General features: G+C 41.5%; 1 protein-coding gene across 1 annotated transcript in view; it reads right to left on the bottom strand.

Annotated features, from left to right (window-relative positions):
* Positions 1-18,863, bottom strand: part of RNF150 (ring finger protein 150) — a 271,800-nt gene that overhangs the window by 50,723 nt on the left and 202,214 nt on the right. The window contains exon 5 of the mRNA XM_068990255.1: positions 3,858-3,954. Within this exon, the coding sequence (XP_068846356.1) occupies positions 3,858-3,954 (97 nt within the window). The remainder of the gene's footprint in view (positions 1-3,857; positions 3,955-18,863) is intronic.

Raw genomic sequence — 18,863 nt, 5'->3', positions numbered from 1 at the left:
GAGTCTTAATCACTGGACCGCAGGGAAGTCCCTATTGCTGCTTTTTGAAAATGCTATATAAGCTGAAGTTCTAACCAGCTCTGTGAGTCACTCATTACCAAGTGCTCTTGTGGCTACTCATGGCTCATATACTGCTTGATTTTCTCTTGCTAATCTGTCATTTACAAGTCTCATTTATAGGGACCAGCTGGCAAAACTAGAAGAAAAAAATGAATTTCCCCTCCCCTATTCTATGTAAAGATGTTCGTGAGCATGTCCAGTTGTGTGGGGGTAGCAGGGAGGAGTTCCCGGTAAGGATACTGTGCTGGTTGTCTTCCAGCCATAAACGTCTGAATGTGACCATAGATGGAATAACAACTGATATATTTTTCAAAATGTTGACTTTGCTTGTTGATCACGTTCCTGCTTGCTTTCTTTCTTTCTTTTTATGAAATTATTTTTATTAATTTTGATGCAGCATGTTCACTTTTACTTTGTGGGCTAGGAGGAATAGTGTTATGTTTTTAAGAGAAGGGAGTAGAGGAAAAGAGAAACAGTGGATTAGCTCAGGGAGACTGTTAGCGTGAGCAGGCATGAATAATTTGGCTTAGCTATAGTATTAATATTTAACAGACCAACCTTGCAGAACCTCATGGTTTGTATCCACTCAAAATGGTTCATCAAAATAGAGTAATATTTTGAAAAGAAAACCACTTTATACACCACTAAGAGAAATTACCGTCATAATGTTTAGTAAGAGGTGTCAAAAGCCATCTGTAAGTGAACAGCATATAGGTATTCAAATTCAGGTTAGCAGGGAAACTCGTCAAATAAACCAACTGCTAAATAGTTAGGGACTAGTGAATACACCAACTCCATGGGATTTTCTATTCATTAACAATCATCCTAGTCATACCAGGATAATAGTGACGGGAGACCGTGCTTGCTGGGATAAAAAAGGCCTGTGTTATGTGGTGCCTTATAAGAGTGCTTAGTGATGTGTTCGGTCATTCTGCAAAGACACCCCTAAACCTTACTGGAGAGAAAGGAGGATGAAGCACTTGAATGTAGATAAAGGCATGAAAATGCTCTGACAATAAAGGACTCCCCCACCCACCCCTTTCAGTTCAGTCTTTTATTTCTCGTGGCAAAATATAATAGGGAAAGATACCATTGTGATGGGAATTTCACAATCCATGAGCCTCGCTCTCATTCTTTAGCTCGTTTTAGAGAAACCTTTTACAAAAATGAAAATGTCCCCAGCCCTAAGCTTCCCACTTATATTTATTTGCCTTAGCACACAAGCAGGCACAAGATTACTCAGTTAAAAACAATAGAAGACAGACCAAAATCAAACACAAGGCCCTGTATTTGGACAGTCTAGTGGATCAGGATTATAGCCAAGTCTTTGGTAAATGGACATTCCTCAAAGGAGAATCAGGGTGAATTTCATAAACACCCCTCTGTGACTGGCAGCCTTCCCACTCTGAAGGCCTACAAAGCCACAAACACTTACTGAGCTCTAAGCACGTGTAAGGGATCCAGAGATGAAGGACAAACAGGCACCAATTATCAGAGAGGCTGACAGGCTCTTTTCAATTTTCTTTGATGGGGAAGAAATGGAGCAAAAGGAGTTTAAAAAAAATTATAAAACAACTTCTTTGAGCTGCATGAAAAGGGTTTCAGTTAGCTATAGGAAGTTTTTCCTAATTGAGAAGGCTGTGAGCCTGTCCATTTACACAGTGAGTTCTAAGAATGGACTGAAAACATCCTCTCTTTGGTATAATGTAAGCATGGTGCTACCATGCTTAAAGGTTTGGAGAACAGTATCCCAAATTGCTCCCTGATCCAGACTTCAGTACCATCCTCCAGGACAAAGCACCAGGGAGGCATGGGGGCAGCCATATGCCTCAGTGCTTCATGAGAGGCAGCCTGCATGCCTGCCTTCTTCTTCATAGAGGACGTTCTGTTCTCTGGGGCCAGCTTGGGTGGTGTCATGTTCCTGTTTGACTAGCCTTTAAGAATCCTTGACAAAATCCAAAGATGCTACTGACTTTTACTTTTTCGCAAGCGTGCTGAGTAAAATCCTATCCAGGCTGGACAAGAAACAATCTATGGCCAGGATGCCCGACTACTAAAAGTTAAAATGTTATTCGTTTCTGGAAAGAAGCCCGAAGGCCACCTAATAATTCCCTTTTAAAAAACAATGATTAGCTGTATTCTTGAGGCCATTTATGATTCTCAGATATTTACAAGGTCTGCAGAAGTTATACTTTCCCAGAAAAAGTCTGGAGTGGAATGCTATTTAGTATAAACTGTAAACACTGGTGGTGGTTTGGTTTCATTGTCCTGACCAAGAAGCCCTGGGGTTGAAACCTGGGAGCTTTGGAGATATCCTTAAGCAACAAGAAGTAGGTTAAACGATGTGACTGTCTACCTTTAACTGTGAACATGTTAAAGATTTTAGAACCCAAAGACACATATACACACATGTAAGTACACACATACATACATTTCCCTCCTCCCTGGTAAAAACCAGTTAGAGCCAGATATGTGAAACATGCAAACAGTGAGTTAAATTTTCTAAGTCATTAGTATCTGATAGAGATGCTGGGTTTTTTGCTCAGAGTTCATGTTCACTGTCATTGATTTTCACCTTGAATTTATTATGCATTGACAATACTGCTCTGAAAATTTAATGCATTGCCTTTTAAAATCTAGCTCAAAGCTACAGTCACACAAGTTGATTTGTGTTTGGTGTCCTGACTGTAAGAAAAAATAATCAGCACACAGCTGGCAGAGGCAGCTGGTACAGGGCAGAAAATTCAGCCAGTCCGTGACCTCATGATAATTCAGGTGTGCCCTGTGCAACAGTCACTCTGATCTTCCTGGGATAATTAGCCTTTTGGCATTAAATAAAGCCTTTGATATCTGAGCTGATCCTTTCTTCTTCAGTGACATCTTGGGACTTTAAAAATTCTATTTCTTCTCTGCCATGAGTCGTGCGGAGTGACGAGGGAGGCTGCAGCAAAGCGGAGGGGGTGAGGGGGAAGAGGGTGTCTGTATCCTGCCGGTCCAGCTTCTCTTAGACGGCACCTACGCTGTTCTCACATGTCTCCGCAGCCCTTGGGTCTGGAGGCCTGGCTTGCTTCCCACCCTCATGACAGCAGCTGGTGTCTCACCAACCACCAGCCCATGGCCTTCACTCGATACGATCCCGGGAAAGTCCTTCCCTGGAGCATCAAGCCAGCCTGCTGGGCGATGTTGCGTGTGAGAGACTGGGTGAGAGACTAAGTTTGCTAAAACCTGTAACCGAGGGCGCCAGCTTGATGGGAGTGCAGGAATTTAGGGCTTCTGGCTCTGGTTTCCTGCTCTCTCAAGCTCTCGCAGAGATGTGAGTTTAGCACAGGCCACCAAGCCAGATGCCCAGAGGCTGACCTCTCTGCCCCTTGTCCGGAAGAGCATGTCTCCTCCGGAAGCTGGGCGATGGTGGGGAAAGCGTGGCGGCTGGGTCTGCCTGACGACGGTGCAGGTAAATGACAAGAAGAGTATCATCAGTGTAGCCCTGGCCTCTGCTGGTGGCTGACCTGCTGTCACCCACTGCAGCCCAGAGGAGGAGGCTGTGAGATGCTCAGGCAACATCTCGACTCACAGACAAAACAACAAACACGGTGGGAGGGTCACGATGTTCTCAGATGGCGACAGAGGGAGAGGAGACACGTGTCCAGATGTGGGAAAGGGCTCCCAGGGCCTCATCACGTGACGCCACTGCTCTGGGGTCGAGGGGACACAGACAACCCAGGGTGCTGTTTTCTCCCTGCTGAGTGGGAAATGTGGAGAGACAGACACGACGAGGCTGTAGGCTGTACTGTGCTTACCGGGATCCCTAGGGCTTTAAGAATGTTCATCTTGCACATGGGACAGGTGCGATGGTCTAGAAGCCAGGGGTCAACACAGGACTTGTGGAAAAGATGCCTGCAATGAGAACCATACATCTTAGCGTGGCGGTAACTGCGGAGAGCACCGCGTCCACTCCAGCCCGGAGACTTGTCCAAAGTCATGCACCGCTCAGCGGCAGAGCCAAGACTCTGGGACCTCCATCTCCGAACACCCGGGCCGATAAAGCTTTCTGTTACATCCTGTGGTCATACAGTCAGCATCTGTCTGGCTCCCGGGAGGGTCGTCTACAAACTGCAGCCAAGACTTCCAAGTTTCAGAAAAGACAGAGAACATAGAAACAGAGAGACGTTTCTGGATAGAAAGACCCTTGAATGGAAAGAAGGCAAATGGGAGAAACTTGCACAGACCCTTCTGGGCTAACTTGACAGTGGCCACTTTTAAATCAATCCCGAATGTCTTGTCCCGCCCTCAGGAGAAAACCACAAAACAGAGCCTCATTTCTATTGATATTCGGGCGACTCACAAAGGGCAGAAGAGCTCTTGGAAGCAATTCACAGCACAGGTGAGATTTTAAGCTGTTATGGCTGGTGGTTGTTAGGTCAGAAACCAGGTGAGCGGTACTGTAAGCTTTACTGTTCAGCCTCAAGTGCCCACCCTCAGGAGCCTTCCTCTGTGTGGCAGGATAAGGGGGTGGCTTTTCATAGGTACGGGGGTAGAGGCTCCTAACTTCCTCTCAACTTGGCTCACAGGAGCCCACTCAGAGATATCAGGGGCTGCTTGAGTCAGAAGCTTGTCTTCTCATGGAAGTCTCACGAGACTCCAGACCACAGGCAGAAATAGGCAGAATCTCCTGTCTGGAGCAAGAGGAGAGAGAACCGTCCATGTTAAGTATGCGGGCATCCTTAGCACACGCCACCCATGCCTGACTCCTCAACCTTGCACCATTCCTGGAATCCTTCCACACGCTTCCCTCACTCTGGTGTTCTACTGTTCTAACGATTCTAAGAGTTTGTGTTGGAAGGCTTTAGGCTCAAACGCTTACAAAGGACCTCTGAAATCAGAGAAGAAGTACCACTTCTGCAAGTGGCATGAAGAACCCATGTGCCAAGGTTGGGACTGGCAGTGGACAGGAAATGATCACATTGGGGATTAGGAAACAGAGAGGAGCCTCCTGGATGCGCCCTGTGTTTTCAGTGATTGTTTAGATGCCCTACAGATTCCCTGATTAGAAGAAAACACATTACATTCATTCATTCCTTTATCCATGCATCCATCTGACAAGTAATATCTGCTAAGAACTGTGTCCTTGCTGGGAAATCTGCAGGATAGTGATTTGGTTCCTTTTCTTTGGGAATGTAACAGGAGAGGCAGACACTAGTAAGAGAAATAAGCTACTTCATGATGACAGTGCTATATACCTCATTAGAGGAACATGGTGTTAGCAGGGGGTGGGGGGGAGCTTGTAACTGGAGATGGGCCCTAGTTTGGATGCACAGAGAAAGTTTCCCTGATGACGTGCTGAAGCTCAGACCTGAAGATTTACACAGACATGGTCCACGTGAAGGGGATGGGGGAGGAAGAAGGGTCTTCTAGGCCAAACGACTGGCTTGTACAGATGCCCCGACCTGGGCACAGGAAGACCGCCTGTCTTAGTGCAGCAGTGGGATGAAGGGGCTGATGCTCGACAAAGCATCCTGTCCCCCCCACCCCTGGGTTTGATCCCTGGTTTGGGAAGATCCTGTGGAGAAGGGCATGGCTACCCACTCCAGTGTTCTGGCCTGGAGAATTTAATGGACAGAGGAGCCTGGCAGGCTACAGTACATGGGGTTGCAAAGAGTCAGACAGGACTGGGTGACTAACACGCTTAACACTTTCTGTAACCCCTCACCCCAAAGCAATGATCAACCTCCCTACGTGCAGGCTCTACATTCAGAAAACAAGTTCCTAATCTAAATGTGCTCACTCACTGGTGGTGTTCCTGGTAAAATGGCAAATATTCTGGTCTCTCTGACTGTCCCTGGGAGGGCAGGCTCTGTGGTGTTTCCTGCACATATGCTGCAGACAGAAAGGCAGCAGGGCCAGTTACCTGTTTTAAGTCCCCAAGTCTCATCTGCCTCGTCTGTAAGATGAAGATACCCCTATTCCTCCCTGAGTCTGCCAGGCACAGGAGCCAGTACTTACCACCCTAGGTGATTTCTTGCTCTGCCCTGGTCATTCTTCCATCTCTGGGAGGGTCAGTTTTATGTGTTCGCTTGGTTCGGCTATAGTATCAGTTATTCAGTCAAACACTGAGGGTATTCTGCAGAAGGGATTCATACCTACAATCTGACTTTATATACAGTAAGTCCCCTACATACGAGCCTTCCAGCTGCGAACTTTTTCAAAGATGAGGAAGTGCATTCCATCCATGTCAGGGGTGAGTGAAATCGCAGACTGCCCTCCATTTGTGTTAGTTGAGTACCTAGGCTAGCTTCGTTGGACTTACGAACAAATTGGACTTAACAAACGGGCTCTTGGAACAGAACTCGTTTGTATGTAGAGGGTTGATTTACTGTAAAGGAGATTATTCTAAATAATCCAGGTGGGCCTGAGCAATCAGTTGAAGAGCCTTGCTGCTGCTGCTGCTGCTAAGTTGCCTCAGTCGTGTCCGACTCTGTGGGATCCCATAGACGGCAGCCCACCAGGTTCAGCCTTAAGACCAAACAAAATTGGTTTCCCCGAGGAGGGAAAAACTGCCTCAAGATGGCAGCATCAGCCCCTGCTCAGCGTTTCCAGCCAGTAGACCTGGACTTCAGATTTCAGGCTTACCAGCCCTATAATCAGAAAAGCCAATTCCTTGAGACTATGTAGTGGGCTATAGTGGCCATCTGGAGAACTCTGACTGGTACATCTAAAATGAGACTGTAAGCTCTCTGAGAGCACAAACTTTCCATTTGCCTAATTCACTGTTAGATCCCCAGCAACTAGACTGGATTTTGGCACACAGATGATGCTCCAGAAATATTTCCTACATGAATGGATATTTATCTAAAGGCTGGCACTGCTCACTGCCTGCTCACGGCCATCAAGTCCATGAACGCATTCTTTCTAAACTTTTCCACCTTCATTGCCTCTTTCCTTCTCGCTATGCTGCCCCCTCAATTCATGATCTCATTAACTCTCTTTCTGGATTGTTGTAATAACATCAGAACTGCTCCCCATGCCACCAGTCTTCCCCTGTTCTTTTCATCCCACTCATCCTTGCCAGATTTATCTTCCTAAAATAAAGTGTTAGCGACATCACCCTCTTGTTCGTTCTGTTCTGAGCTAGGAGCTGGGTATTGAGATGAATAAGACAAAGTCTCTTCCATAGTGCTTCAGAGGTTCCCTGGAGTTGCAACAGAAAAGGTCATTGAAAGGCCACTCTCTGGGATCCACTGTTTTCTGGCTGTTTGATCTTAGGCAAGCCTTAGCTCTCCAAGACTTTAATCCTTTTCCCAATCAAATTTTATTTTATAGGTATGGAGTCTGTGAGTGATCGAGTCTGTGTGTGTGTGTGTGTGTGTGTGTGTGTGTGTATGAAAGAGAGAGGAAATAAATAATGCCCATGAAGCTTAAACCGTTAAGTCCTGGCCCTCCTTAATTGTAAGCTACCATTCATCCTATTAATACCACTATTATATCTTGTTTTTAGATATTATGTTATCACTCTGATTTCTACTTTAAACTTTCTAATGCTAAAAGTAAGTAACTGCAAATTAAAAAAGAAATCAAAGGGAGAACTAAGGGCAACAAAAACAGTGCTGAAATGATACATAGGGTGATCATGCCTATATTCTTATAACTGGGATTGCAAAACAGTTTTTTTCCTCTCATATGGAAAGAAAAATAGAAGTCACTAGACTAAATAAATTAAGGAATAGGGAGAAAATCTGGAGTTTAGGGAAATGCACCAACAGTTTAATAAACATCTCTAAGCAAAGTCTATCTCGGTTCGTCCAGTCTGTAAGACTCACAGCAGGGCGCTGTCCCTTCCCATGCTTTAACAAAGACTGCATGAGAAAGTACACAGAAAGGAACAATAGAATGATAATCTGTCTCCTAACAATCCTGACAACCTAGAAGTACAGCTGACAGTTGACCAAAACACCTCTCTTTCCTTATTCACCAAAGAGAAATGCACCTTCTATAAAGCGTCCTTCAAAGCCCTGACAAAAGATGATGTCAACTGCAACACAAAGCTGAGATGATTATGAATAAGATAATCATGGAAGTTCTCAATTTGCGGGCCAGTAATGACAAACCTTTGCTTAACTTGTTTCCACATCTATTGATTCTAATTAATTTTTTTTATTAAAAATTGTTTTTATGGAGTATAGTTGATTTACAATATTGTGTTAGTTTTGGGTGTACAGCAAAGGTAATCGGTTATACATACCCATATATCCACCCTTTTTTTAGATCCTGGGGCTTTCCTTTTGGCACCAATGCAAGCTGTTTCATTCCCCTTGATGAAATAGTGCTCAAAGAATGCGAGTCACTCAGGGACCACAGAATTCCATTCTTCTAGGCAATGCGTTTAAATAAGATCTATCCAGCGCTTCTGTTGTTGTTGTTCAGTGACTAAGTTGTATCTGACTCTTTTGCAACCCCATGGACTATAACCGGCCAGGCTCCTCTGCCCATGACATTTCCCAGGCAAGAATACTGGAGTGGGTTGCCATTTCCTTCTCCGGAGGATCTTCCCCACCCATGATTCTATGGGGAGTCAGAATGTTTCTTCAGAGTTTCTGAATCTTCTTTGCAAAGTTGTTAATGAATTAAGAGTCAGTGTTTAATTAATAAACATGAATTTAATTAAGAAACAATATCTACTGGTTACTGAAAGCTATCAAGCATATTATATATATTATTAATTCAAAACAGCTCTATGAGGTGGAAATTACTATTCCCATTTTATGGAGGAGGAAGCTGAATCTGCTTAAAGTAAAGTAAATTATCCAAAGAGCTAATAAACTGCAGCCGCTGTTGCTGTTTAGTTGCTCAGTCGTGTTTGACTCTTTGCGACCCTGTGGACTGTAGCCCTCCAGGCTCCTCTGTCCCTGGGATTCTCCAGGCAAGAATCCTGGACCTGGTTGCCGTTCCCCTCTGCAGGATAAACTGCAGCATTAGGACTCAAACCAAATCTACACTCTACTGTCCTTCTTCGCTGCACTGAATCGTCATGAGCAAGACAGGGGAGTTGGAGGAACTGAAAGTTTCATTCTTTCTCAGTGTATGTTTTGTGCTCCAGGAGCCCAGTTACAGACTGTTAGGGACTGAGCAAAACCAGCGGAAAAGTCATCTGCCTTAAGTTGTATTCAGCTGATTATAGCAGAGAAACGCTATCAAATATTGGCTGCATCAGATCTACACTCAGCTATCAGCCTGCTGGAGTTTATTCAGGAAGATGGTAAAACTGGTCTCGAAATGTTCTGTTCTCCCTCATTCTCCACTGCCCAATAAATCTGGTAAATGTTATTTGGCAGCTCTGCACAAATGTTCAGATTCTTATCATGAAGTTCCATAGAAAGAAAGATCCACTTTTCCCGAGGCTCTTCCCAGTGTGGTCTGGTTTCTCTTTCCTGCCTGAGCTTTCTAAAATACAAATATATCACTCCCCACACTGGAAATGCTTCAGCTGCCCCACTGCCTACAACACAAAGTCGCAAGAAGGCTTGCTCAGTCCGGCCCTTGTCACATCTTCTGCCCCACCCCCATGTTTATCCCACATTTTCACACTAACTCTGCAACTTCCTTCTCAATTAAAAAATTTATTCTGGTATGGCAAACCTTGCTCATAATTCAGGCAAGTCACAGCTCAGATGTCCCTTCTCTTCCTCGAACATCCCACTCTTTTCCTCCAAACTCTGCCAAGGAGAGTTGGTTTCTTTTCTTTTTCTGCCTACTCTGTTTTCTTACTTATGCTGCAGCAGCTGAGTATATGCTCCAGTTTCAGGGACTGAAGACCCCTCCTGAGCTTTGTGATCTCTGGCAAGTAATTTAAGTTGCCTGTTATTCAGTTTCCTATGTTTTATGAGAATGTCCTTTAATTGACAACACTCTGAAGTAACAGTTCGCTATAACCCGACAGAGGGTTTTTACTACGAAAGAAAGACAAAGAACACAAACAGCAAATGAAGCTCAAACATTAGTAGAAGGAAAGAAATAATAAAAGAGTAGAGCAGAAACAAATGTTAAAAAGACAGCAGAGAAGATCAATGAAACTAAGAGCTGGTTTTTGAAAAGATAAACTAAATTGACAAGTTCTTAGCTAGATTCACAAAGCAACAAAGAGAGAGAACCCAAAGAAATAAAATAAAAAATGTAGCAGGTAATGTTACCACTGATAACCACAGAAGTACAAGTGATTACAAGAAAATATTGTAAACATTATATGCCAACAAATTGAATAACCTAGAAGAAATGAATACATTTCTAGAAATGCAATAACAGAATGAAGGATAAATGTCAAATAATTGTCTCAATAAATGCAGAAGAAGCATCTGACAAAATACAACATTTATGAGAAAAACTCTTAACAAAGCAGTTATGGAGGGAAAGTATCTCAACATAATGAAGGCCATTACAAACTCACAGCTAATGCCACATTCAACAGTGAAAAGCTGAAAGTATGTCCTCTAGCCACTTTTATTCAACATAGTATTGAAAGTATTAACCAGAGCACTTAGACAAGAAAAAGAAGACATCTAAATTGGAAAGGAAGAAATATACTGTTACTATTTGCAGATGACATGATATTATATATAAAGCACCCTAAAGACTCCTTCAAAAACTGTCAGAATGCATGAATTCAGTAAAGTTGCAGGATACAAAATCAAAGCTCAAAAATATGCTGCATTTCTATACATGAATAACAAACTATTGGATACAGAAATTAAGAAAATGATACCGTCTACAACTGCATCAAAGAGAATAAAATATTTAGGAATCAATTTAACCAAGGAGATGAAAGACAGCATATTGAAAACTATAAGACACTACTGAAAGACCCTGAAGAAGGCACAAATAAACGGAAAGATATTCCTTGCTTATGGACTGGAAGAGTCAGTATTGTTTAAATGTCCATATTACCCAGAGCAAGTTACAGATTTAGTGCAATCTCTATCAAAATTCCAATGAAATTTTTCAAAGAAATAGAACAAACAATCCTAAAATCCTCAGGAAGCCACCATTCCCCCTCAATGAGCCAAAAGAAGCACTGAGAGAGAACAAAGCTGGAGGCATCACATTGCCTGACTTCAAACTATATTACAAAGATACAGTAATTAGAAAAGTATGGCACTGGCATAAAAATAGACACATAGGTCAATACAGCAGCACAGAGAGCTCAGAATAAATCCACATATATATGGCCAATTAACTTATGACAAAGGAATCAAGAACATGCAGTTGAAAAAAGGACAGTGTCTTCAATAAATGCTGTTGGGAAGACTGGACAGTCTCATGTAAAAGAATGAAACTCCAACTATCTTATACCAGATATAAAAATGAACTCAAAGGAATTAAATCTGAATGTAAGACCTGAAATCCTAAAACTCATAGAAGAAAATGTAAGCGAGAAGCTCGTTAACAGGTCTTAGAGATAAGTTTTTAAAATCTGACAACAAAGCCAAAAGCATCAAAAGCCAAAATAAACAAGTGGGACTACATCAAATAAAAAAGCTTCTGAGGCTTAAAAAAATAGAGAAGTAAGCCAGAAAGAAAAACACCAATACAGTATACTAACACATATATATGGAATTTAGAAAGATGGCAATGATGACCCTGTATGCAAGACAGCAAAAAAGACACAGATGTGTATAGCGGACTTTTGGACTCAGAGGGAGAGGGAGAGGGTGGGATGATTTGGGAGAATGGCATTGAAACATGTATACTATCATGTAAGAATCGAATCGCCAGTCTATGTCCGATGCAGGATACAGGATGCTTGGGGCTGGTGCACAGGGATGACCCAGAGGGATGTTGTGGGGAGGGAGGTGGGAAGGGGGTTTATGTTTGGGAACACATGTACACCCGTGGTGGATTCATGTCAATGTATGGCAAAACCAATACAGTATTGTAAAGTAAAATAAAGTAAAAATAAAAATTAAAAAAAATAAAAAATAAAAAAGCTTCTGCGTAGCAAAGGAAACCATCAAAAAATAAATAAATAAAAAGAAAACTTTCTGAATAGGGGAAAATATTTGCAAATCAGGTATCCAATAAGGAGCTAGTATCCAAAGTATATAAAGAGCTCATACAACTCAATAGTAAAAAGCTCCCAAACGGTCCAACTAACGAATGGACAGAAGCTCTGAATAGACATTTTTCCAAAGAAGACATCCAGATTGCCAACAGGCATATGAAAATATATTCAGCACTTTTAATCATCAGGAAAGTGCAAATCAATACAAAAATGAGACATCATCTCACACCTATCAGAATGACTATTATCAAAAAGACAACAAATAATAACTATCATTGAAGATGTAGAGAAAGAGAAACATCATGCTCTGCTGGTGGAAAAGAAAACTAGTTATAGCTGCTATGGAGAACAGTATGGAGGTTCCTCAAAAAATTAAGAATAGAACTACCATAAGAGGCAGCAATTCTGCTATGTATTTGTCCAAAGAAAATGCAGATACTAACTCTAATATACGCATCCCCATGGTCGCTGCAGCATTATTTACAATAGCCAAACACGGAGACAACCACTGATAGATAAATGGATAAAGAAACTGTGGTGTATACGTACACAATGAAATATTATTTGAGCATAAAAAGGATGAAATCTTGCCATTTGTGACAACATGACTAACCCTTGAAGTCATTTTGTTAAATGGATAAGTCAGATAGGGAAAGACAAATACCACATGACCTCTCTCATATGTGAAATCTAAAAACAGACAGACACAAGCTCATAGATACAGGGGACAGGTTGGTGTGGGATGAGGAGTCGGAGAAATGGGTGAAGGGGGTCAAAAGGGGAAGAGAGAGACAAGTTTTGTCAGTGATTAGCTAATGTCATTCCAGTGAATTGATAACCATTGACTGCATGTTGATCTTATATCCAGAAAACCTGAAAACTATTTTTCCTGTTCTGATACATTTTTAATAGCAATTATTCTGTTGGTAAAAAATACTTCTTGCTAATTTTTTTGCCCAAACTCATTTTAAGACTTCAGATAAATGTGTTAAAACACTTGTAAAAACACTTCCTAACTAAAATCAGAAAAACGAAAATTATACAGGATCATTCTTATTCATTCATAACTGGCATTTACTTTTAAATTCAATAATAGCTCACATTGGCAATGGTGTACACAGTCTTATATACTTTGGTGGGAATGTAAACTGATCGAACCTATTGTGAGGGCAATATGGCAGAGTGAAATCAATTTTGAAATGCATAACCTTCTTGATCTAGTTTAAAAAAAGGTTTCAGTTTAGATCAGTTTAGATTTATGTCTTCAAAGTGAAAATAAATATAAGTTGTTAAACAGAAAAGAGGACAAAAACACATTACCTGGCAATTAGGAAGCTGAAGTATCATTATTTAACTAACAGTGATTGAGTCCTTATTCCTTGCCAGTGAGTTATCTATAGTAGACCTTACAAAGCACTTTCCTTAATTTTTATGGACTCTTAAAATATGAAAGAATCCTGCCTTCTTCTGGGGGCCTGATGAGGACATTTATGGGGTTGGTGAGCCCATATTCTGCCCAGACTGTCTGGTCGGACATCACGCCAGGCTGCTCCCCCCATGCAAATCTCATTTCAAGATCATCAATTTATGGATCTGGGCGCAGGCCTTATTGAGGTCACTCAGTTAGAAAGACCAAATTGCCCTGGTGATGACACTTATAGAATGTCAACTGAGCCCAGACAGTGTAATGAATATTGCTTAGGAGAAATGTCCCTGATTCCTACCCAGAGGAAGAAAATTTAAAGTGCCCTCATTGATTTTCTAAAGTAGGATTTTACTCCAACCATGCTCTTAAAATCAGGTCAATTCAATGAGAACTTCAGCAGAATCCTGACTGCCATAGCTTTGAAAAACACAGGGAAATCACTGACTCCTTCTGTGCATCACCTTTGTCTGGCCCAAATGCCATGCCTGTGTTCCAGTGACCAGTAACCCGAGCGTTCAGTGTATCATGAAATTTCTGTGTTTTCTACTGTGCTGTACTATGCAAACCAGTGGGTTTAATCTCCAACCTTGTTACGGAGCAAAGAGCCTTTCTGACGTGGCGGCATTTTAGCACAGTGTAGTATGGAATGTGGATTTCTTAATTACACATGAGAGAGTCTGAAAAAGAGAGTTTCTGCATATTGTTAAAGAGATTCTAAAACTGATACTAGAACTCACTACTGGGAATGCTGAGTTCTGGAAAAAAAGTAGGAAAATCAACACAGAACGATAATCCACTAATGTGTAACAGTTATGTGGTAGTACTTCCTGCAGAACATGGTGCTAGATGAATCAGGCATGCCTGCTATTGGTAAGGTGTTTATTTATTTTTAAGTCTTTCTTTCTTTCTTTATGACTATGCTGGGTCTTTGTGGCTGCATGGGCTTTTCTCTAGTTGTGGTGAGTGAGCTTCTCACTGTGGTTTCTCCTCTTGTTGAGGACCACAGGCTCCAGGGCAAGGGGGCTTCAACAGCTGTGGCATGCGGGCTCAGCAGCTGCAGCTCCTGAGCTCTAGAGCACAGGCTCAACAGCAGTGGTGCACGGGTGGGCTTAGTTGCTCCGCGGCACGTGGGATCTTCCTGGATCAGGGGTCAAACCCGTGTCTCTTGCACTGGCAGGTGTATTCTTTACTACTGAGCCACCAGGCAAGCCCTGGTGACGTATTTTAAATACAGAGTTGACAGGCTGATAGGAAGATGTACAACTGACACTCTGTAGAGCTTACAAACTCAGGCCTGGGGACAAAGCAGATTTCATTTTTAATCTTGGAGAAAGCTACTATTCCAAAGCTACTATTTTGGAATAACCCTTTAACTTCTTCTAGCCTTAGCTTCTTCATTTACAAAATGAGGATGATAATAGTACCTATCTGAGGCACTCGTGAACCCTGTTCATCCCATCTGCTGGTTCTCCATCTTTAGGCACACAAGAAGAGTACAGGCGCTCACGGGCTATGGCCATGTGACTAATTCTGGTCAATAAATTATGATGAGAAGTAACAGATTTCACTTCAGGCGATGGCATTTAATTACTGAGCTGTCAATGCGCACTGTTCAAGATGGAAACGGCTTTGTTAGCCTGTATCAGCAGACTCTCCTTGCTGACATACATAACACATAAGAAAGATAGCTTCATTGTATTAAGCCACTGAGAGTTGGGAGATTTTGTCGTTATAGTTACTGCAGCAGATCTTAGCCTGTCCTGACTAGTACTTTACGGGATTGTTCTAAGGATTCTATACTTGCTTGTAAAATGCTTAGTGCTCAGTGGATAATAGTGACAGTATTTTAAATGATGTTAGTATAACACGCAAAGTGACAGATGATAAACACATACCAGCCAAAGTGCCACAGAATTCAAGGGAGGGAGAATTCTTGAATTCTGGGAAGAACTCTAAAGATTGGAGAAAAAAAAAATCCAAGGAGAAAGAATTTCCACGAGAAAAGACACAGCGGTGGTATCATGATACACATGAGAAATGCAGCAGGATTGAAAGCTACACACACAGCCAATTCACTTTGTTGCAAAGCAGAAACTAACACAGCATTGCAAAACAATTATACTCCAATGAAAAAAGAGAAGAAAAAGTAGGAACAGAAAATAAAGTTGGAAAGGTTGAGTTCAAATCAGTGCTCTGAAATCATCTTGATGGGCTGAGCAGAAGGAGGCATGAACAACGAGGAAAATAACCATGGACTTGAGCCAGACTTGCCCTCATTCCTTATGATCACGAATGTCTCGTCATCAAGTGACTTTCTTCAATGGTATCTCATCTTTCTATGTCTCCTATACAGAAAGCCCTTGCTGTGGTGACCACGTAGTATTACGGGGCCAGGTAAGCAGACACCAGCCTCTCCCTATTGTAAATTCCACCCAACCAGCCCAGTGCCTCTCTGTGGGGGTGATTCTGCTATTAGACTTAGTCTGAAATGTTTGGGCCAATTTTGAAAAAATTCATTTCCCTGATTCCCCCTATTTAGGTTACATAAAAATCATTAAAAAAAGGGGGGGGCAGAAAGAAGAAAAGGAAAGGACTTAGGACCTTTGACTCTATGAATTAAGGTTTTCCTTAAATTACAGCCTTAATGGTCCCTCTGTGTGTGTGTGTGTGCTCAGTTGTGTACGACTCTGCGATGCCATGGACTGTAGCCCACCAGGATCCTCTTTCTATAGAATTTTTTCAGGCAAGAATACTGGAGTGGGTTGCCGTGCCCTCCTCCAGGGGATCTTCCCGACCCAGGGATCAAAACTGCACCCGAGGCTCTTGTGTCTCCTGTGTTGTTGGTAGCCAGATTCTTTACCACTACACCATTTGGGAAGCTCCAGTGGTCTCTACCCTAACTCTATTATAGGTTGTTGTAGGATGCAAAGTAGAAAATATATGCAAAAGACCTTTGTAACCAGTAGCATGCTTTTCAAAGTCACATAGAACCAGTAGTAACCATATTATGGCTGTTGTTATAAACAGAATTGCCTTGTTTTGGCGAGCTCATCTGCTATGCTAGCGGTTTTACCTGGTGGAGAGGGATAAAAAAAGAAATAAAGTAAATTATGCAAAAAAGTAAATAAAGCAATAAAGTAAATTATGGCTCACCTCACTAGCACAAACACTGCCCTTCTGTGAAAAAGAGCGAGTCTGTTTTTAGGCCCACAATAACAAGCTTGGAATCATTGTGGAGAAAGCAAATTCCTTAAAGCTGGGCTAGATTTGATCTGGATTCCTTAGGGTTCTCAGACATTTGGCTTACTTAGAGTGAGATGGCGGTTCCTGAGGCAGACTTTCAGCCAAAACCATAGCCTCAGAGAGTTGAATGCATGGGAGAGTTACCTGGGGGCCGGGGGAGGAGGGGTTAAGGTGTTGATAGCATTGCGGTGGTATCAGTACATTGGAAAGAGTACTGGCCTAGAAGTCAGAAACCTAGTTGTGCTCTGGACCCTATGATCCCATGAGTAAAGATTTTCTTTTAGTCAAATAAATCGGTATTAACGGTCCCTGCCCTAACTCTATTATAGGCTGTTGTGAGATGTAAAATAGACATTATATCTAAAAGACCTTTGTAAACAGTAGAATGTTTTCCAAAGTATTATAATAAATGGCCACTTATTTCAGCCATTTGTCCATAGTTTGGAGTTTAAACAGCATTAAAGAAAAACCAACAAAATTTAAAGAACTAAGAAGCCACATCAGATCCTCCTGCTACTGAAGAAATCAGTCCTTTGGGAATGCAATTCAGAGGGAATTGCAGGATTGGCCTCTTACAGTGTGTCTCATTGCTTTGGGTTCTGGCAGAGGCAGGCTCTGTGCTTAAAACTTGACCCTGGTCTAATTATATTGTTTGGCTGGGGCAGCAGAGCCGGTTGGCATCCGTCCCGAGTGTCTAGTTGACGGATATAACTGGGGACCAGGACATTTGAAGTCAGAATGCCATATTTAACAAGGTTATTATGGTTCAAGACTGCTTTCCGAAGCATTTGCTCTGTTGAAAATAACAACAGAAAATAACACATCAGACATTTACCCATGTTGTCATCTCTTTCATGTTTCTTTCTTTTAATCCCCTAGATGAAGTGATGGCTAATTTTTGGCAGTTTATACACAAAAATCCAAAGTAATCCAAGAAAAATGATAAGAAAGCAACATTAGCAAACTCTGAACTTAAATTTTATGTAATTTTGACTAATGGACAAAGTTAATTTTTTTAAGTCCACAGCCTGGTTTCTTTGGTACTGTAAAATCTCTTCTATTATTTTATTTTATTTCCTCTTATTTTGGCTGCGCCGTGTGGCTTTTTTCCTGACCAGGGACTGAACCTGTGCTCTCTGTGATGGAAGTGGAGTCCTAACCACTGGGCAGCCAGGGAATTCCCCTTTCACTCTTTTAAATGAAGGCTTAATATACAGTAAAATGCATAAATCTTAAGTACGCTGGATGATTTCTTAAGTAGGTATACATTTATGTACACACTACCAGATGAAGATAAAGACTGTTTCTGCCACCTCAGAGAGTCCCCTCCTTCTCCTGACCAGACAATACCTACTCCCTGCCATGAATCTATCATTAGAATTTCTGTTACTGAAGATTAGTTTTGCCTGTGATTGAATTTCATTTAAATGGAATCATAAGTATAATAATTATTAACTTAAGTATCTATTTTTTTTGCCTGGCTTTTTTGGTTCAACATAACGCTTTAAGACTCATCTGTGCTTTGATGTACATCCGATTATTTGTTTCTTTTCACTGCTAAGTAATATTCTACTTTATGAACCTTGATTGAACCATAGATTTTTCTGCTGTTAGATCTTGGGGTTATTTTTTGGTTATTACGATGAAATTTGCTATGATGACCATTCTTGTACAAGTCTTTCTGTGAATGTATGCATTCATTTCTCTAGGGTATTATATCCACCAGTGAAATTGCTAGGTTAGAGAATAGTGTATATTTAACTTCAGTAGAAACTGACAAATTCCCAGAGCACTTGTGCCATTTTAAACTCCCACCACACTATATAACTTTTAATTTGGCAGAGTATGTAGAATTATGTTCTTGAAAGAATGAGTTTTTAAAATAATGTTTTTCATAAATAATGAGTATGAGTGGGATGCCCACACCAACATAAATTTCAGAGAAATCTGAAAACTGTACTTAATTGCTCAGTTGTTTTACTATATGCTTTTTTTTTGGTAAAGAAAGATTAAAAGAAGGGGAGATAAAATTCATAAATTTTATAACTTTTTTCTATTAATCTACAAGCATAAGACCAAAAATATTTA

The sequence above is a fragment of the Capricornis sumatraensis genome, chromosome 17 (genome assembly GCF_032405125.1).
Source record: "Capricornis sumatraensis isolate serow.1 chromosome 17, serow.2, whole genome shotgun sequence".
In the NCBI taxonomy this organism is placed as follows: Eukaryota; Metazoa; Chordata; class Mammalia; order Artiodactyla; family Bovidae; genus Capricornis; species Capricornis sumatraensis.
The sequence above is the reverse complement of the archived record's forward strand: the minus strand, read 5'-3'. Positions and strand labels throughout refer to the sequence as shown.